Raw genomic sequence first — 21,255 nt, 5'->3', positions numbered from 1 at the left:
ATAAGAAAAATACACATAAACAGAAAAAGAAAAAATATATATTTTAATCCTCAAAACCTAAAAAAAAAGATACCACAAACTGTGCAAAAAGGTTGTGTGTAATAGAGATTAATATAAAAAATTCAGAAAAAACATCTTTTTCATTTATAAAGGAAGTTCATTCACGTAAAAAATAATTTTTCTTGTAATTCATGCATTGCTATAAAAATTACGGTATAATATTTTACAGGAAAATGAATTTTACGGCTGCTGTACTTTATACTACTTAATCCTAAATAAGGTTTTATAATCGACAGTTGAATTCACAGTTCTGGACTTGAATCTAGTCATGATCTGACTTTTTTTGGCGCATAAGCATAGGCTGAAAATGACTAAATTAGCCCAATTATTGTTCTCGTGAAAATGAAAACTGAAGTGCTATAAACGTTGATAATGGTTATTAAAGAAACATATTTCTTTATAATTAGCCATTATTTTATAAATACATGTTCTTTTCATGGTTTATTTAAGTCATTAAATAAACTATATTATTATAGTTCTTATTTGAAAAATTACGCACTTTTCCCGAAAAAAAAGTTATATTTCTTTTTTATTGGCATTTTACTATAAATAATATCACAAAGGCAACCAAAATATTAAGTAAAAATGGCTTATTGATTGGATCTAAATATAATTCAGGTTTCAAAAAATATTTTCAAAGAAAAGTATTAACTAAGTAACGCGTTTATCTCTTTCAACGAACCTTAGGGTTCCGCTGAACAGCATTTAGGAACCCCTGATTTAGACTATCAACAACCAATAAATTAAAGTACGATCATAATAGATCAAACGATATTAGTTATTATTTTCACTCAGAGCCAAATAATGCGTTGCTTATTTTAACTCATATTTTCGATAGCATTATATGTTTACAACGTAACTTAAATTTCATTATCATTGCCTGATAAAGTTTACATCACCGGTATACTCTAAATTGCCTGTTTAATCAGACACTGACTTCATATGTCGGTCTTAACTGCAAGCCACTTAATATTCAACCCACGAAACGCCTCCCAATTAGGCGGGAAACCTTTTTTTAACCTTGTTTCAAATCTTCTTGTGATTATTCAACTTTTCTAGTTTCTCAAGTTTTAATTGATACACAGAAAAACAAATTAAATTTGGATTAAAAAAATATTTTAAATTTAATTCGTGCCAGAGATTTGAGCTCTTTAATTCCCAATTTTAAACGTTCATTTATTAGACGAAGGTCAATCTTATCTTTCTATTATTTGTACTTCGTTAATTTGTTGAATAATAATTTCTTGACGCGGAAAATAATACAATGAAGATTTGATTTCTCTTTTTCACAGTTCCAAATCACTTATATGTTATCACAGCTAGTGGAGTGGCACGAAAACCGTTTGATAAGAAAATAAACCTAAACGAGTTTATTTAATTAATGTTACTTTTTTTAAATCAATCATAGAAATATAATGATAATGTTAGTTTCTAGGGAACATAAAATGTTGGAAAATGATCTGGAGAGGTTCTAGGCGAGTTTTTGATGAATTAATTCTCCTCAAACATTTTTTCAAAACTGGCGGCGGTAAGATTTTGCATACATGCTTAAATTCGCTTTATTCTCATGGCTAACTAGTTTTTCAAATAAAAATTTATGTTAAAGTATAAGTTTTTGTTAAATTACGTATAATAGACATATTATAAAGAGTCATTTTTATCTTAGGATCGATCATTATTTTTTATATTCAGAAATATCGCATTTATCGTAAAGCAATGTGTCCTGATGAAGATCTTTACGTTTTTCCATTAAAAGTTTTTCTATTTTATTTTATTTTAAATCAACTTAATTCTTTCTTTTAAATCAACTTAAAAAAACTGGATTTTAAAAGTTTAGTTATATTTCACTTTTTTCTTTTTAGTTTTGTGACTGCTATTTGTCGAATAGTGGTCAAAATTAAGTTTGGTGTTAAAAAGACTATGTGTTTTGCTTGTAACATTCAGGACATGCTTGACTCTCGTATTGTCGACAAGCACGGAAATCCAGTAGAGATTTGAGCACCCTAGTTAGTTAGATATTAGTTCAAATTTTGACTGATATTAAATTTCCTTCGACGCTAAGATAAATTTTTCTCGCAGTGGTTTGAAACTAACATTTTCATCAAACATTTATCTTCAGTAAATATTTAAGTGCCTTAGCTATATCAAATAGAGACCAAAGTTCTGTTACAAATATTCCTATCTTCAGTACGTTTATAAGGTAAAAGAACGCTTATAAAGCAGCAGTAATGAAGTAAAATGTTGATTGCTTTATTTCTTTTCAACATTCACTCACACCTATGACTTAGCTTAAAAAATCTTCTTTTTTTCTTCTTCCTTTTCTTGGACCTATATGCATGTATCTTTAACTTAATAAAACTTTTCTATGAAATTGCATTTCCATACTGTTCAATAACAAAAATTATCAGAGTAACATTATTTAACACCAAATTTAAAGTTATTCATGGAAATAATAATTATTCAAGAAGCAAGTAGTGCTAAATAGATATTAGAAGGTATCGTCTGAAATGCTCGTAGAAACAATTGAAATCCATCCAGTTTTTTTTCTTAGAATAAAATTTATTTCAGCTACATTATTAATTTTGAAAATATTTTAAGATCTCTAATTGTTAGTTAGTGTTTCTTCAAAGTCAATAAATATTTTTTCTTCTTCTTCCAGACCCTTTTGTGCCACCGCCCCTCTGCTGGGCCCACCATCCACACTATCATCCACAAAGTCCCATGCCCGAGGTACCTCTCATCCACAGGGCCCTGGTGGCCGCCCGTGAAGGTGATCTGCAGGGACTACAATTGCTCAAAAAGAAACAGGAACTTTTACAGGGACTGCACGATGACTTTGGTGCAACGTGTGTCCATTATGCGGCACGTGGAGGCCACGTCAAAGTTCTAGAATTTTTGATCAACAAATGCTCCATGCGTGCGAATGTTCGATCTTTTGTGGGTGCTACCCCTGCTCATGACGCTGCTGCTATGGGCAAGCTACCAGCAATGGTGTGGCTTCTAAGGAACACTGATTGCACATTGTGGGACAGAGATAAGGATGGCGCAACAGTTTTGCACATAGCTGCTCGGTAAGTCCATTTATCATATTCTACGTAGTGGGTGAAGGGCGGAGCAATTCTCAGATTAAATTATATAAAAATAATTGTTATAATAACAATATAGAAAAAGCCATCATTTTAGACTAACACTCCCCGCGTAGTAAATGGTGGCTGAATCACGCTTAATCTATCGGGTCACAAAGTCCTCCATGTTCCTATAACAAATCATACCTCCAGGGGTACTGATCCAGGAGTTTCCTTGTCCTCTGGATTGGTTCAAAATTACAAGGCTACGGAGTTGAACATTAGTAGCCCGGATTCAGAATTGGGTCGGCTGTTTAACTACGGTTATGAAATATAAAATACCTTCTTCGATAATTAAATAGTATATAGTATTAGCTGCAAAGTTATTAAGAATAAATAATTCATTATTTTTACTTTTAAACATAACTTTTTTATTAAAGAAATTCAAGACTAATTTTTTTATATATATTTAATCTATGGAAGTGTAAAGCTGATAGCCTGCAAAATTATTTTTAAAATACATAAATTTTTATGAAATTTTTTGTAATAAGTGTTTGCATTGTTCCTTAATATCCTAACACAGACGTTATGTACCAAGTTTTATACAACTTTAAAAAAATTATAAGAATCGAAGCAAAATTAAAAGTAACATTTATAAACAGTGCTGATTTTTTTTTCTACTTTAAATTTATATCTCTCTATTTATGGATTTTAAAAATGAGCATTAAATGTAAATATGATAATGGTAAATGCCAGAAACAACCACTATTATTAAATTGCTCGTACTACTATTATTTAATTTTTTTAAATAACAGATTTTACTTTTAAAAACCAAATTTTAAACAATACTGCTCATGGAAAAGGTTGCTGTTTTGTAATTAACAAGGTAAACAGTTGATTAGTAATTAATAGTGGTTCTTTATTTAAAATTTTTAAAAAAAGTCAATACATCATTATAATTTTTACTAGTAAATGTTTCCAACATTTTAAAAGAAAAATACATTTATTAGTAAAATATCTATGCAGATAACGTTTTTTTTAAAAAATTTTAAACATTAATAAGATTTGTAACAAGATATAAATATTTAAAAAAATTGGAAGAATTTAATAAAGAACTTTCACTTTCATTAATAACAGACACAGACTTACACAAATGAGGAAAACGTATGAACCAGAATCTGGAATCGTTAATATTAATAATCATCGTGTTCTCTCAACTTATAAATTGTTCATTACTTATTCCATGTAATAAAGTTGCATCTAAAATAAAAAAACAAAATAACAAAAAAAACAGGATTTAAAAGCATAAAATATTGTTCTAAAAAAATTTGTTGTCCGAAGTCAAAAGCTCTTTTCGTTATAAATTTTAAAAATTTGCTTATTTATTCATCTACTTATTTATCTAAGTTTTTAAAACATTTGGCTATTTATGAACGCCGTCTTCTCCGTGATTGATGTATAATTTTTTAAATTTTTAATATTTTAAATTAATCAAAAATAAAAAAAAGGAAAGAAATTGCAAATGTTTACTGTTGCCATCTAGTGTAGAATAATACAACTAAAACCTTACCGGACGTTCGTCTTATGTCGTTCTGTTAGTTAATATTTCCTTATTCTTTAATAAGCAAGTGGTATACGAATTTAGAACTCCATGACTGATTTTTTTTTTTAATATTATTTTATTCAGAACATTTTTGTATTGAACATGACTTTGTCGAAAAGAAATGGTGCATTTTGGTTTGAAAATTACACATTATATTTTTTAACATTTTAAACAACATCTTCATATTTTTGTGTCAAGGGACATACGAAAAGGGTACATAAGGTGATTATTTATTTTCAAAATTTTCTTATTCTTTCAAATTATAAAGAGAAAACTAATCTATAACAAACAATAAATGAGTTTATAAATCTTAAGTTTAGCAAGTTAAAATATAAAATAATTGAGTCCTTAGTTTATCCCTCATTGAATCCTTAGTTTATCATGAAATAAATATTTTATGCTTATATGACTGTTTCGTTGACTTGCCATTTATTGTTAATTAATATTGTCTGAATTGATCGTCATTTTTTTGCATTGTTTGTCAATTAACAGTTATTATGTAACCAGTTATTTTTAAATGTGCGAAATTCAACCAATTTTCTTACTTAAGGGATTGATTTTTGTTTATGAATGTGAAGGAATTTAATGTTTTAAACGAAAAAAAGAGTGTAATTTGGCAATATCTTATAGTTTTAAATGTAGGTAACTTTGCATTATATTGGTTTTAGTTTATTTTTCACTTTATCATGACCATCTAATAATAAAGCATATTATTAAGAAAAAAAAAAAAAAAAAAAAAAAAAAAAATAAAAAAAAAAGCTTAGTTTATATTCTTCTAAATATGAGGGAACTATTAGTCACATTTTAGTATTAATATTATTCCCCTTTCAATGATTAAGAAGCTTTATTTCGGTAATTTTAAAGACCTGTGATCAAGCATTCAATATTTTTTGAAGAAAAAAAAGGGGTTTAATTATTAGGCAAGTCGATTTTTTTTTTTCAAATTGAGACACTAAAATAAATACACCAGAACATGATAAAACCTAGTTTTTACGTTAAAATAGAAGTAAAAAGTATCATTCTTAGATAATCTACCTGATTTAATATAAATGGTTGAATACACATTTTCGTGGGTAACTAAGCACAACACAGAAAATTACATAACTTCATTTTTTTCAAATAAATAATTTGTCCGCCAATATTAATAATAATATACGCGTTTAGTGACAATGAAAGATTATCTAACTTGCTTTCTAAACAAAAAAGTTTTTTTTTTTTTTTTGGATGGAGAATAACTATAATTCTTATTTTAATTTCTTCTACGACTGTAAAAAATTTTTTAAATTTTATTTCTAAAGTTAATTTTCTAATAAAAGTAACGTAATATTTGAGCTTATTTTGACTTTTGAATTATGTCTGTGAAGTTAAGTAAATGTTTTTCAATCTCGGGAGTGAACTATAAGATAAGCTCTTTTGATTCAACTTAATAAGCTATTTTTCTTATTTTAGTTCCTAATAAATGAAATTCGGTATCGTTTACTTTAATTTTACGTTTTTTAAGCAAATCTTCGGATAATATAAATTGTAATCTTCAATTCTTGTGAATTCACTAATGCGTAAAAGCTTCAGGATTTTAAAATAATCATATGATTTTTCAGGAATTATTCAGGACTTTTCAGCAATTATAATTTGATATGCATTCTGCAAAAAGATGCAAAAATGTGTAAGCTTTCGAATTCAAATTTTTCCAGCTGTTATTAAATGAAAAATAATAAAAAATTATAAATAATTACTAATTTTTTCTGTAATTTCAAAAATATATGGGTTTTTTTGCATAAAGATAAAAATTATCTTCGGATGAACGAATTTATTATTTCCTGCAAAAATGCTTCAGTTTACTTAAAAAGTTCTCTAGATATGGAGAAATACGCAAAAAGTAAAATTAACATTAAGTGGTTAACATTAACTTTGTGCCGCTCTCCTGGCCGAAATATGGGGACCATATTTCTCAGATGGCGGCAATCTTTTGCATTTTGGGGATCAGAAACCAATAATAAAAGGGTACATTTATTCTGATAAAATACGTTTTTGTGTCTGATTTAGTGGCTTAAAATACGGTCTACACTCATTAATTAGCATCTAGGAGGTTACTTTCTCGAACCATTGAGTCCTAGTACATTAAAATCCAATCCTTAGGTAAAAAGTGATTCTGGGTCTTTCGTTACATATTTCGCAAACGCATTCCTGTATAATTTAAAATTGTATGCATTAAATTTTTTTTAAAAATATTTCTTAAAAGTGATGTTAAAAATGTAAATTTTCGAAATTCATGATTGTTGTGTCCTTCAAGATTTGCTCCTTATTGTATAAAATGTAACAATATAATGTAAAATTTCTATTGAAATATTTAAAATTAATTTTGAATCAAAATAATATCATTATTAGGAGAACAAATTATCCATTCTAGACTCTGGAAATTGTAATTTTATTATAAATCTATCTGTCTTGAAACCGAACAATTTTCAATCTTTTACTAATTGTTTACCTTGCCCTCATTTGAACGAATAACATAATAGCAATTATCGATAGATGTAGAGGCAAATAATTTTAATTGTTATTCCTTATTATTCCGGCAGAAAAAAAAACTATTTAGCCTTGATTTAAGTGTCGCGTGCTAGTCTGTTTCTGTTAAGAGAGTCTGTCTTATTTATTATTTCCTTTCTTTTTTAATTTTCATTAATTATAAATTTTTTTATTAATTATAAATTTTTATTAATTCTTAATTTTTATTAATTCTTAATTTTTATTAATTATTAATTTTTATTAATTATGAATTTTTATTAATTATTAATTTTTTATTATATGCTTTATTAATTATTTGAAATTATATTCTAGTTTTATTGAACCAAAAACAGCTATAAAAATATTTATTTATTTTTTCATTTTAGTTTTAGATTTATTAACTGATTTATATCTGAAAGAGGACAAAATTTCTTTTGGTAATAAAATAGAAAAAATTTGTGTGCAATACTTAGAAAACAAGTTGTGCGCGCAATACTTTATTTATTTATTTATTTTCATTTGGAACTAAGCATAATTTCGAACATCCTAACATGTCGAAAAATATTCGAAATTTTAGTTTATTATATTTTTCTATCTTTATATCATGGCTTTAAATTATATTTTTATCGGTTAGGAAATAATTGAAAGTTATATTGATTCTCTGAACAAAACTCCAGTTGCAACTTGAGTATTCTAGTTAGTTGAAAAATGATCAGAATTTTGATTGATGATAAATATTCAATGGTAATATGGAGTTGAATTCTGCTTGTATTGATATCCATCACGGAGCTACAGTATTAAATTTAGACACTCTAACTAGTCGGAAAGAGATCAAAATTTTGATTGGCAATGATATCAGTTTCGTGATAGTATGAGGATAAACTTTGGTTTTTGTGATCAGAAAGGGATTGCAATCTAGCACAGAACTTCACTTAGAATTCGATCTTATTATGTTGTCAAAAATTTGCCAAAATTTTGATTTACAATAAATTCTTTTTTGAAATAATATGGTGATATCAACTTAAAACTAAAAAAAAAACGTTTTTCAAACTCTAATCTTAAAGTAGTCGAAATTCACGAAAACGCACTCACACACACAACAGCAAATTAATAATAACTGTAGAAGGCTCCACTCCACGCTCGCAAGCTCCCGGAACTGTTTTCTTAGTTTCTTTCAGGTTACTTTATTCCCTAATTGGATCCTGAAATACTTTTGTCTAATATAAATTCCTAGTACTCCTTTTTTACTGAAGTCTTAAAAATACGCATCTCATACATTCTGTGAAACCATTGATTTATACATTTTTTTAATTTAATTGATGTGCATTATGATTTTTATTCCATGCATGTTAGTTCTAGCTAAGAAATATACATAATATGTACGAGGATATAAGCAAAAAAATGTAACAATATTAATGTATTAAACATTTTTATGACAAATTAAAAAATTTTTATAAAAAAAGTAAAAATATTTTGCTGTTTAAACATGGTGTTCTTATCGTGCCAAGGTAAAAACTTCTGGGGAATTTTCCTTCAAAAACCTACGCAAATGTGGTTTTCCCTATCAGCAAATATTTTTCAATATTATTATAATAACAACTACTAATAATGTTATTAAATAGAAGTTAAACTTTAAATAAAATGTGAAATCATTTAATTGTAAATATTATTAAATTTAGTTACTTATAATTGTTAAATTTAGTTTTACTTGGGTGATATGTATTTAGATTGTTTTTTTAAAAATTTAATTACAACTTATTTTTTCAATTATGACTTTATTTTTGATAAAAATTTTATGTCAAAAATAATCTATTTTTTCCTTCGAAATTTTCAGAAACAACCTACGATTTTTAACTTTTCGCAAAATACTTTTCATAAATAATAAAGAATTTTTTTAAAACTTTTTTTTTAAACAAATTCAAATTTATGATTAATTCATGTGAATTTTTTTTCCTCTGAATTTTTAAAACATACTTAAAAATATGTTATTATTGAACAAATGTTCTAAAAATATTACATTTTAATGTTAAAAGTATATATAAAATTTTATTTCAAATTTATATGTATACACTGTTTAAACATTTCATTAAAGTTAACAAATAAATAAGCCCTTCACATAAATAGAACGCTGCAAATATTAAAATTCATTTGCTAGTAAATAATAAATAAAAAGTACTTTATTTTATAATGAAAACGAAAATTATGAAAATTTTTTTTCGCACTCAAGACCGTCTCACTCGGAAGAATATTATTGTAATATAAAGAAAACAAAATGATTTCATTATTCAAGAGCATTTTTTAAATAAATAAATAAATAAATAATACACTTTAAGTAAGTTTTACAGATATTTTTGAATTAAAACTTTAATTGGAGAAGTCTGTAACAAAGCTGCAAGAATTTTACTTTTAGTGCTGCCATCTATAAAATACAAAAGAAAATACTAGTTTTCTTCTCTATAGCTAGGTGGCAGCACCAAAGAAAATATTCCTTCACGCTCTTTTTTTTATTTGTTTATTTTTCAGTTTAATTTTCTTTATTTATTTATTTATTAGTTTAATTTTATTTATTTACTTATTTTTATTTTTGTCATTGAAACCCATTGATAATTTTTTTTATCTTTGCTATTATTTCAAAAATGGTAAAAAAATTTAATATTTAAATATAAATTATTTTTTTAATTTAAAATAATCAATAAATCTTCATTTATTTAAATTTCGTTTTCTAGAATTACTAATTTATTCATACAACTGTCAACCTATAAGCATTATATTAAACTACAAAAATAGTTCAATTATAAAATTTTCATTCCATTTTTTTAAAAGCAATAAATATTTCATTACATAATAGTGGAATTAACAAAAAGTCAAAAAATAAGAGGCGATATATTTTTAGTGATTTACTGAAGAACACAGCTAAGCTTAATAAAATTTAATAGTTGATTTTTCGGTGTTAAACTTTCTGTGTTCTTATAAATTCTCTTGCTCTCTATAATACATGAATGAAATCTATCACATTTATTTTTGCTTTTTAGAATTCGAAATAATTTAAAACGTGTTTGAGATGTCTTGAAACAACGAAAAAATTACGAAATGAAAAGTTAGGCTTGACGAAAAGGCTTCTGTAGTGTTTCTTATATATTATGTAATTAAAAAAAGAGCATTTCTGAGACATTTCTAAGCATTGCAAATGTTAGAAATGTCATGTAGAAGAAAATAACCGCTATAGAAAAAGCTTTTAGATAACATAGCAGTTAAAAAAATGAAAGAAATAGATTTTAAATTGCTCAAAAATCATCCTTTTTTTAAAGATGAAAATGTGTTACAAAACCCTATTTTTTTTTTTTCTTTCTACCTTTTTTTTAAGGTTCCATTGTATTAGCAATTAGAACTAATATAAACGAAGTCGAATTATTGCCTCAAATGAAAGAAATGTTACAGGATTTCGTAACATAAATAGTCATTTTTAAATGAATATCAAGTTTAGAAAAGCAGTTTAAATACTCTTGGATTATCGAATCGCAAATATCAATAACAAATTTAATCAATTAATTCAATATCAATAATAATAATAATATTTAAGAAACGTTTTTTAATCCCAAAGTACAAGATTGTTTTTATACTAGTTTTAAAAGTTTGGATTTTTTTTCTTCTTTTTTTTTGAAATATATTATTTTGGTTGCTAGTTTAATCTTTTTGACAATAGATAATACAAAATTATTTTATAAGACAATTTTCAAATAATATATTTAAAACTTTCAGTTTATTATTCACAAGTATAGTTTAGACATTGTATAAGGGGGGAAATTCCGAAAGGGGGGATAGTAATCTCTTCATTAATTGATCTTTTTCTGGACGTTCAGCAATAACAAAATAAATTCCTTTTTCTCTTATCATACAATTTTTTGGTATTTTTTTCCCTTAAAACTTAGTTTAATCTCTTATAACTTGAGGACAGCACAGGGCTATGAAACTATGGGACTTATTAATATATGAAATATTTCCCAACGTTTATGAGACATTTCTGATAAAAGTTTTAAAAGTAATTAAATGAAGGAGCAGATTTAGAAGTTTAAAAAAGTGTAGTAAATAAAATTACTTCTGCTTTTTATTTAAAAAAAAATGTTTTTGTCCTTGGCAATTGTTTCAAATGTAATGAATTCAAAACTCGTAATTTTTTTTTTTTATATGAGTAATTGTGACTAAACAAAGGCTTAAAAAAACTCATTCTTTTTTCACATGATGTGGAGGTATGTTTCTTTTTAGTAGTTTTCTAAAAATGAAACAATTAAAAAAAAATCGTTGCCAACGTTTTAGTTATCATTATGAATAATTTAGAATTATGTAAAATCAAAACAAACAGAAAAAAAATCTGCGACGAAAAAAAAATGCCTCGAAAAGCGTTAATTAATTGGCATGTAAAAATTAAATTAATCAACCGTGTCTCTTTGGAGGAAAAACCACTTGACTGGAACGCTATTATCATTACAAACAATTTTTTCAGCAGTTTTTTGTACTGTTTATCTCGCATCTGACTAAAGTTGCCCCGTTATTCATTATTGCAACTAGGGTTGTAGACCTTTAAAATAGCTCTGCCCAAAAATTAACATTTTGCTCATTATTTAAATAACGGATCTTAGACTGATTACTTATAATTTTTTTCCCGTTAAGAACGTGCTTGAGTTAAAGTTTAATTCATAGATGTTTTTTTTTCTTTTGGTTTTTTATTATTTGGAAATGTTTTTTAACTTTTTTCTTTTATTCTTGCTTGCATTTATTTAAACGTACTAATTTTGACGTCCAACAATATCTTAACCCATTGAGAGGAAAAAAATAAAGTAGCGGTGCTTATAAAGACATTTTGTTGACATTTAATTTAATTTAGTAATTTCTTCTTATTATTCTACGAGCTCAACAGACAATTGCTATCTATGGCCGTCACAAAGCAGTTACTCCTACATAACTCGGACACTTTTCCACATTATCTAATATTATTTTGCGTTGCCTACCTCTCTTTCCTCTTCCGTCTGGCTTGTAAAAAATCATTATTATTATTCTTTACTGGATTCCAGCTGTCACATTAGATAAAATCAAACCATTTCATTATCTGAATTTCCATAAACTTCACCATATTTTTGTCCCTTGAACTTATTTCATCATATTCTCCTATTTGTTCTTCTTTATTGCACCAATAATTTTTCTAAAGATCTTTCGTTCAAATAAATGCTATCGATTTTCTTCTGATTTATTTATTTTGCCAGCACTCACTTCTAACTAAGGTGTTATGTAACTCTATTTTTGTTACTCTACTTAAATGTTTTGATTTGAATTGCCCTTTAAATCCAAACTTGTTATAAACCTAATTGTTTCCCACAAATTAGATTCCTTAATATAAGCAATAAATTTTTAATATAGATTTTTAATAAAATTTTTTAAGATTATAATTCAGATTTTAATTCACATTTAAATTCAGATTTTATTAGTTAAAATGGAAAGCTGCTTCAGCCGCCTACTGCCTCAAATCTTCCACTGTTAATATGCCAATTGGTCTCAGTCCCCCTAGGGCTCAACTCAGATGAAAGAGTAGACTCTGAATTACCAGAAAGTCAAGTCAAGAAAATACGTTTTTGTGTCTGATTTCGTAACTTTCGTAACATCCCTTCGAACCATTAAGATTGAGTTTTAGAATGTGAAGATCCGATCATATTAGATCAAAAGTTATTCAGGGTGGTCCGTTCTTCATTTTGCGAACTGCACAAAATCCATTTATCTATTTATAATTTGTCAATGTTTAACTTTCAGAACAACGGAATATTCAAACAATTATTTGACACTTAAAATATTTCATAAAAATATAGAGATATATTTTTAATTCTGATTGCAAATACATTTCTCTTTTTATACAAAAAAAAATTGTTTAGTGTCCATTTTGGAAAAATAGTTCCATCACAAAGTAGGAAGTATAACTCTAAGGGTTTATTCAAGCCTGCCCACAAATAAAATATTATTTATTTCCAAATGGCAACGCATTGTATTCTTTTCAGATAATCAATATTCCACGAAACTCACCGCAAAACAACAAAAGGGAGAAATTGCCATTTCTAAATCGGTACTTGAACTTTCTGCATCACATTCTAACCAGAAAGTGCAGATCTCTTTCTAAAAGCAGGTGGATTAATACCGCTCTAACGACTCTATTCCATAACCGACCATTTCCATCAAAGTGGAACTAAACAGTAGGTTTAACATTGACCGCCATTGTTAAATCTCGAGAAACGTGGTCAGCGAACAATCGAAATGATCTTTCGCATCTAACACGTTACACTGACACAGAGTTGTTTACGATTCTGTTGTCGTGCCTTTTCATTCTACTAGATCGAGGAGAAAAAGTTCTTTGGATGAGTGTGGTCAAGCACCTTGACCGTGGTGACTAGTCTGGCCTTTGTTCGAGCCAAGTTCTTTTATTGAGTTTCTTTGAAAATGAGAGTTACGTTCAAAATCGTGCGATTCTGTCTGCGTAGTTCCGACTTCGTGAATATGTAATGTTAAGTTATCAAACCGTGCCTTTTGCCGAAGTTATGAATTGATGTAAATTTCGGTCCAAAGGAAGCGGCATAGACGATATTATTTGCAACGCGCGATTTTGGGTGGTAAATATGGATTCAGGTCAAAATGGGGTCGTGTTGTACTTTGATGGTAAAGAAGAAAGAAAAAAAGAAAACACCACGCTCAAAAAAGTTAAGTAGAAGGACAACAAAGTTAGTTTAGGCTACCTCTAGTACATTTAAAGATACTTCTGTTTTTATTTTTCATTGTCGAAAGCAGTGTTTCGTTAAAATTGCTGCCAAATATTTTTTTTCCGAGCATTTCATTTTCAAAAATTCCTGAAAGAGGGATAATACTTTTTCGGCAAACTGTGAAAAACAAAACAAACCAAGTAATGTCAAAATTGCCAGAATATGTTAAAATTTACCATGTTTCAGGCTCTATGGAAACACCAAAAAGCTCAGTAATTTTTACCTAAGCGCTTTTGATAAAATTAACATTAAAAGTAGGTTTGGAACATGTGATAAAATTTGGTTATTTTTTTCTTGACACCTTAGCCGCATGACATAAAAACCAATTATTCTGTAAAATAAAATTATCAGTTTCGTATTTTTTACAAAAAGTGCGTCAATAAGAATTATATTTTTGAAAACCAGAATTTCCGGTTACAATACGAAAAAAAAATTGCGAAATAATTTGTTAAAATACGGTATATTTGGGTTTTATTACACAGAATTATGGTTTTATGTGGCCTTTATAAATTTAAATACACTCCTATTTTTTGTTTTATTTTCCATCATCGAAAGCTGGCAAAATACTGCACTTCGAAATAAGATTTAACTAGATGTTGCTTGTTGCCTCCAAATATTTAAATATATCTTTTCCAAGCACTGATCCTAAAAAAAAAAAAAAAAAAAGAGAAATATTTTTTTAGCACGTTGTCCAAAAACGAAAATTTTAAAACAAGGGTTTGATCACTGAATCATTTTATGCAAAATGCACGTGTTGTGTTTGGTGAATGATTTGAACAATAGCATTGTTTAAGCCGAAATAATTTGTGGAAGGAAAAACATTAGGTCCGAAATTTTGGATACACTAACTAATAAAATGTTGCACACTCGTGGGAAATAAAAAGGAGTTACTGAGATCAAAGAAAGATTTAAAACATATTTCCGTTTTGCAAGCTAAATTATGGAATGGAAGATTATGCTCAGGCGCGAGTTTAGCATTTCTTGTACTTCTTGAAAAAGCTGAAAAAATGCTGGATATATTGAAATTAATGAGTTATGTACATGCACTTTTAGAAACTTCTTTAAAAAATGGTTAAATAACAATATACTTCATTGTTATTTTACTATATTCATACAAATCAGTTATATAACCATAAATAACGATGGTAATCAAACTGTTATCATTGAGAAAAACCGTTTATTAACTTCTCTCACCATAACTTCTTTCATACAGTTTTGATAAGTTTTGAAGTAAAATCCGATGTTATATGGATTTTTGCAGCATGTTAACAATGCAGAAAATTATATATTGAATCTAAAATTGATAACATTTTGTTTTTCGATAAGAGATCGCTTGAAGACCAAGTTTTCTTATCTATTTATTTCGAATCTTCTTATTCTGTCAAACATTGGATATCAGATATTTTCGACAATGGTATGTTTTCAAAATATTTTTTTCTATTTTGTCTTTTTTTCTATTCTATCATAAATATCAAAGAAATTACAGAATCTCTAATAAAAAGAAAGAAACGAGAATACATATTTAAACCTTAATTCTAACTTTAAATTTATGTTTTATGTATAATATTTATATAATGATTTTATTATTCTAGAAAAACAATGAAATATTATATTACTCATTGGTATAAATTTTTTTTTTTTAAAAAATATAAAATTTTTTGATCAAACATTTTGCTGTAAAATTACTAATTTTAGTAATTTATAGATTTGGCGATTAGAATGATTCAAACAGTTCAAGCGCAGTGCTTCGCGGGAAATCACAAGAGCGTGTAGCGTTACGACGCCCTGTTGAGTGAGTAGTGCAGGTCACATAGAGAAATCGTTTGATCTGTCTAATTGTGCAAAATTACCTACCGAATATCTCCCCAGACCCCTAGCTGAGAATTGAACTCCAACACCCCACATGAATTAAAATGGGTAACCTGTTGCAACTTTTCTTCCGCTTTCCTTTTAAAGAAGCACTAGTAATTTACATGGCCATCGTCATCGCTATGCGATCTGATTACCTGATTATATAATTATTTATGCGAATTATAAAAATTGGATAACAAGTTAATATCAATACTTTGAGAATACGCAATTTTCGTGGTGATATTATTCTGATTAAATACATGAAGTGCGCTTTTATAAAATAATCATTTAGAAACAGTTAGATTTGGATGGGCCTAAAATGTAGGCAGCTTCGAAGTATGTATTCTGAATTTATGTAATCCCTAAGTACTGTTACGATTCGGGCATTTAAAAATGTCATGTCCTAACATCAAAAAAAGAATTCAGCCATCTAGGCCGGAAGCCAGGGGACAGAGCGTTCGCCTTCAAATTTGGTCAACCGGGTTCGAATCCCAGCAACGGCTGGTCGATACGAATTCCGCATCCGGCTAGCACTGGCCACAGTGCTGACGTAAAATATCCTTTGTGGTATCCTCGGATATATCGATCATGAGTTAGAGTCCCCTTGCCGTCAGGGAGGTTTTCGTGGTTTTCATCTCCATGTAATACAAATGCAGGTTAGTTCCATCAAAAGTCCTCCACGAAGGCAAATTTCTCCCAATACTTGGTGCAGGAGTTCCCTTGTCTTCTGGATTGTGTTCAAAATTACTAGGCTATGAAGTTTAACATGTGTAGTCGCTAACCTAAAAAATTGGGTTGGCTGTTCAACGATTGTTATTAAAAAAATATTTAAAAAAAATATCCCATTCAGGTTTTTTTTAACCCTATAAAATGTAACTTTTTTAGAGTGCAAAAATGTGTTTATTTTTCTTTTTCTATTTTATTTTAATCAAAAAGAATGCAGTTCTTTTCAATTGACTTTTTATTCTCTTGTTTTCCTATATTTTTTCATTTCCCTTAATATTTTTTAAAGCGATTGACTTTATTCTTAGTTGAAGCGAATTCTCTATACACTTTCTTGAAAAAAATTACACTTCCACAAAATTAAATAAACATAAAAAATGCAGAAAAAATATATTGTTTTGTATGAAAAAATATTGTTTTGTCTTTTACCATTTTGTCTTTTACCATTTTGTCTTTAACCATTTAACCAACCGAAAATTTCACAAATTAAAGTTTTCAAATCGAAAATGAATACGAACACCTCAATGAAGAAATTAACGTTAGCGTTAAATGGAAATTAAAACATTCCGACTAAAAATAAATTTTACAGTTAAAAAATTCCTATTTGAAAATTGCTATTTGGAATTTAGAAATATAGAAACCTAGGGGCAACATTTTGTAGGAAGAGATTCAAGTGAGAAAAAAAACCCAAAGTGATGTATTAAAATAATTTTTTTTTCAATTTACTGATTTGCAATTGTATACTAATTAGCCATAGGTATTTTATTTTCTGATTTTATAAAATTTGTTTTAAGAATAAATATTTAATTAAAATACTATTAGATACAAACGTCCGTATTTAATTATTTTGCCATTTTAGAGGTGTCTAAATTTTTTTGAACCATAAACAACATTAGTAAAAAACTCATAAATAAATTCATTAAATTATTAAATCATTTGAATTTATTAAGAAAAAGTGTTTCATAACTCTCAATTTTACTTGATTTAAATATAAAAATTAATCGAAACAGATTTAAAAATGTTTTTACCAAATTTATTTATCACTTTTCTTTCTGCATTGAAAAATTTAACCGGTATTTTTGAGCAAGTCACAAATCGAGATCCCTTCATTTTAATCTTAACGTAACAATAATCACTCCTCGCGTTAATCGGATCGGATCGAATAACACTCAATAAAAACTATAATTCCAAAAGTTGTTTCTCTTGTTCATAAATCACTTTGATAACTCGGAAATCACGACTTATAAAGATTAAATTTAAATCATTATTGAAAATTAAACGAAATAAAAAGTTCCGAGCAAGCCACGAACAATCACTAAATCGAATAAAGTGAAAAAGAACCACGATCCCTTTACAGGCAAGGCGTTAAAATCAAATGCTTAAAAGAGCTTGTTATTACTTAAATGCATAACACTTCAGGAAAAAGGTAAATTCTCTGCAAGCGGAAGTATTTAGAACATATTTGTTTTCTTCCTCAAACATTTGGCGGGGTTTTAAGCGATCGTAAAAATGCGATCAACTTCAGCTCTTCTAGACATTTGTTGAAAATTCATTCAGAGTTCAAGGTCACTTAAATGCGATAATTAAAACCCCGCTGGTACTATCTTTGGAAATCCGTTTTATCGTTAATTCCTTCTTTACCTCGCAATTAACGGTAATTCTTGTTAATATTTATGTTCACCGGTGAAAATTCCACGTTGAATTATCAATATTTAAACTTTTAAGTTCGATTTAAAAAGGAATATTATCAATAAGACATTGGTTCATTGCAGAAAAATATTTTTGAATTGTCTTGATATATTTTTGTACGTTGACTTTTTTCCTCTTAATTAAATTTTAATGTTAAAACATAGAAGGGAAAAAATGTTTGTGTTCGAGGCCAAGAAACTTCAAGCAAAAATGTTCAACATTTAACTCTTTCATCACGACGAGATAATTCGTTTTCAAGGAATACTTGCTGTGCTCCATTGCTGTAATATTGAATATGGTTATTGATTGGAAATGATTATTATTTTTTAAGCTAAAATAATTAAGTTTTAAAGGAATTTGCTTTCTTTTTCAATAGTTCTGCACGGGAACTCCAAGCGCAGGAGGTTTAGACAAAAGCTAGTCACTGCCGCGATGAAAGTGTTGATAACATATGCCATAAAATTCTCGATCTGAAAATTTAAGTTCCATTATTGATTTTCATATTCATTACCATCTTTAGTTACTAGCATTAGTATGCATATGCCCATTCAAAGAGTATAAATATTATGCATTATTTTAAAAAGTATGATACATAATGAAAATGTTACTTGGTCTTTTTTTTCATTTTAAGAAAAATCAATTATTCAAATTATTTCAAACAAATATCATTTTATTGCTGTATTCGAGTGTACAACCAGGATAAAAAAGTCTTTTTTATTAATAATATTTAAATTTTCTTCAAAAACTAATTTGATGAAACGCAATGGAGACATAAGTTCTTATTTTTGATCTGTTGATATTTTCTTTCCCTCGAATTCAAATACATATATGTACGGAAAAGAACATTCTGGTAAAATTACCGTATTGTATCGCACTGACATTTCTGGTAAAAAAAAACATCATTATTCTGGTAATAAAACCAAAATATACGTTATTTAGACTATTCAATTTGGTTATTTTTTCCGTTTATATGGTAACGGTTTACCGGAAATTCCGGTTTTCAAAATTATCGTTTTTATTATCACACATTCAGTAAAAAATAAAAAACCGAAAATTAAATTTAATTAAACAAATGATTTCTTATATCATGCTCTAAAGTATCATGACAAAAATACTAAATTTTATCTAATTTACCAAACTTATCTTACATATTATAAAACTATATTTTATTCTTAATTTTACCAAAATCAGTACCAAAGCAAATCGCAAAGTTACCATGATTTTTTGGGTTTCAATGGAGTCAGAAACACGATACATTTTACCATATTCCGCTAGCTTTAACCATACTTTATTCGCAGTGGGCTCACTTTTTAAAAGCCTTAATTTGTATAGATATACACTAAGTACAATAACTTACAATAAGTTTACAAACTGCATAAAATCAATTATACCACTATTATATACAGTGGGTGATCGGTTAACGAACATAATCCGTTCCAAGATTATGTTCGCTATCCGAATTGTTCGTAAACCGATCATCGATTCACCATAGACTTCTATGTCAAATCGATTAATTCGTTCTGGAAAGCCAAAAAAATTATAATTTCTTAGTAAGTTTTTTAAAAAATAATACATATATATATAGTCTTGCATATTGGTCAGTCCTTTTCATTTTATGCTTATGGGGCGTTGAAGAACATGTCCAATGTCGATTGCTTTTCTCTTTTTTTCAGGATTTTCCGGAAGTAATTAATAGCATTGTCGTTGTAAAGATCCCCAACCCTACTGATATCAGCTTGGTTTGGGTGCCATTCTAAGATCATTGCTCTGACATCCTCCCTCTTTTTCAAAAGATCTTTAATGGCAGATGTCGGCATTGGTCCTCTTTCGTCTTCCTCTTGTTCAGAAGGAGACACATTTCGCTGTGTTTCTTGGTGTTCTTCATTCAAAATTTCTTGGAGTTCTTCTGTCGTCAGTTCATGTCCCATTATGAGCTCTTCCATGTCATCCTCGTTCACCTCCAATTTCAGATCTCTAGCAGTTGTTAAAATTTCAGAGGTGTCTCCCCAATCACCTCCGTGTCCTTGAACGAAGGATGGACACAGCTTCCGCCAAGCAGAAATCAACTGTCGCTGTGTGACTTCTGACCACGCCTTTTGAATGATACGAATAGCTTCAAGAATGTCAAATTTTTCTTTCCGAAACTTTTTTAAAGTCATTGTTGAGGAGAATTGGCTTGCTTCGAAACAGTGCGCGAGTGTACAATTTCTTGAAAACCGTAATAACCTCCTGATCCATCGGCTGAATCAGCGAAGTCGTATTCGGAGGTAAAAACTGAACTGTCAGCCAGGGAAAGTCTGCCAACAAATTATCTTCAAGATCCTTTGGGTGTCCTGGTGCATTGTCCAATAGCAGCAGTGCTTTCAACGGCAAGTCATTGGTATCAAGGTAGTTCTTGATGCTCGGGGCATAAACTAGCCATTCTTTGAAAAGATACTGCGTGACCCATGCCCTCTGATTCGATCTCCACATTACTGGCAGTTTGCTCTTAATTATGGAATTTTTTTTAATGCTCTGGGATTCTGAGAGTGGTAAACGAGAAGTGGTTTAAGCTTCATATCACCACTAGCGTTAGTTCTTAAAAGTAACGTCAATCGGTCTTTCATGCCCAGGAACACTTTTCTCAACTTTCGTGATGTAGGTACAATTCGGCATGCGGTTCCAAAACAAACCAGTTTCATCACAATTAAATATTTGTTGCGGACAATACCCTTCTGTTTCAATGAATTCTTGAAATTTGAGACAGTACTTCTCAGCTGCTTCTTTATCTGCACTAGCAGACTCACCATGCATTAATACATGTCTAATTCCAGACATTCTTTTAAACTTTGTAAACCAGCCAGTGGTAGCCTTGAATTCTAACTCCTCGGATGACGAACCTGGAGTTTGTTCTTTCAATTTCTCAAAAATTTTTCTAGCCTTCTCTTGAATGATAGGCATACTAGTTACATCTCGTTTCATTTCCCGT

At 28.4% G+C, this 21,255-nt stretch overlaps 1 protein-coding gene across 5 annotated transcripts in view; it reads left to right on the top strand.

The window, feature by feature from the left end:
• Positions 1 to 21,255, top strand: part of f (espin protein forked) — a 274,759-nt gene that overhangs the window by 114,687 nt on the left and 138,817 nt on the right. For all 5 annotated transcript variants that reach the window (XM_043049623.3, XM_043049573.2, XM_043049683.2 and 2 more), the window contains one exon: positions 2,720 to 3,131. In XM_043049623.3, coding sequence (XP_042905557.2) covers positions 2,782 to 3,131 — 350 coding nt within the window. In that variant the 5' untranslated portion in view covers positions 2,720 to 2,781. The remainder of the gene's footprint in view (positions 1 to 2,719; positions 3,132 to 21,255) is intronic.

Source organism: Parasteatoda tepidariorum, chromosome 1 (genome assembly GCF_982258835.1).
Source record: "Parasteatoda tepidariorum strain Cologne lab strain chromosome 1, Ptep-v5.0, whole genome shotgun sequence".
NCBI lineage: Eukaryota > Metazoa > Arthropoda > Arachnida > Araneae > Theridiidae > Parasteatoda > Parasteatoda tepidariorum.
The sequence above is the reverse complement of the archived record's forward strand: the minus strand, read 5'-3'. Positions and strand labels throughout refer to the sequence as shown.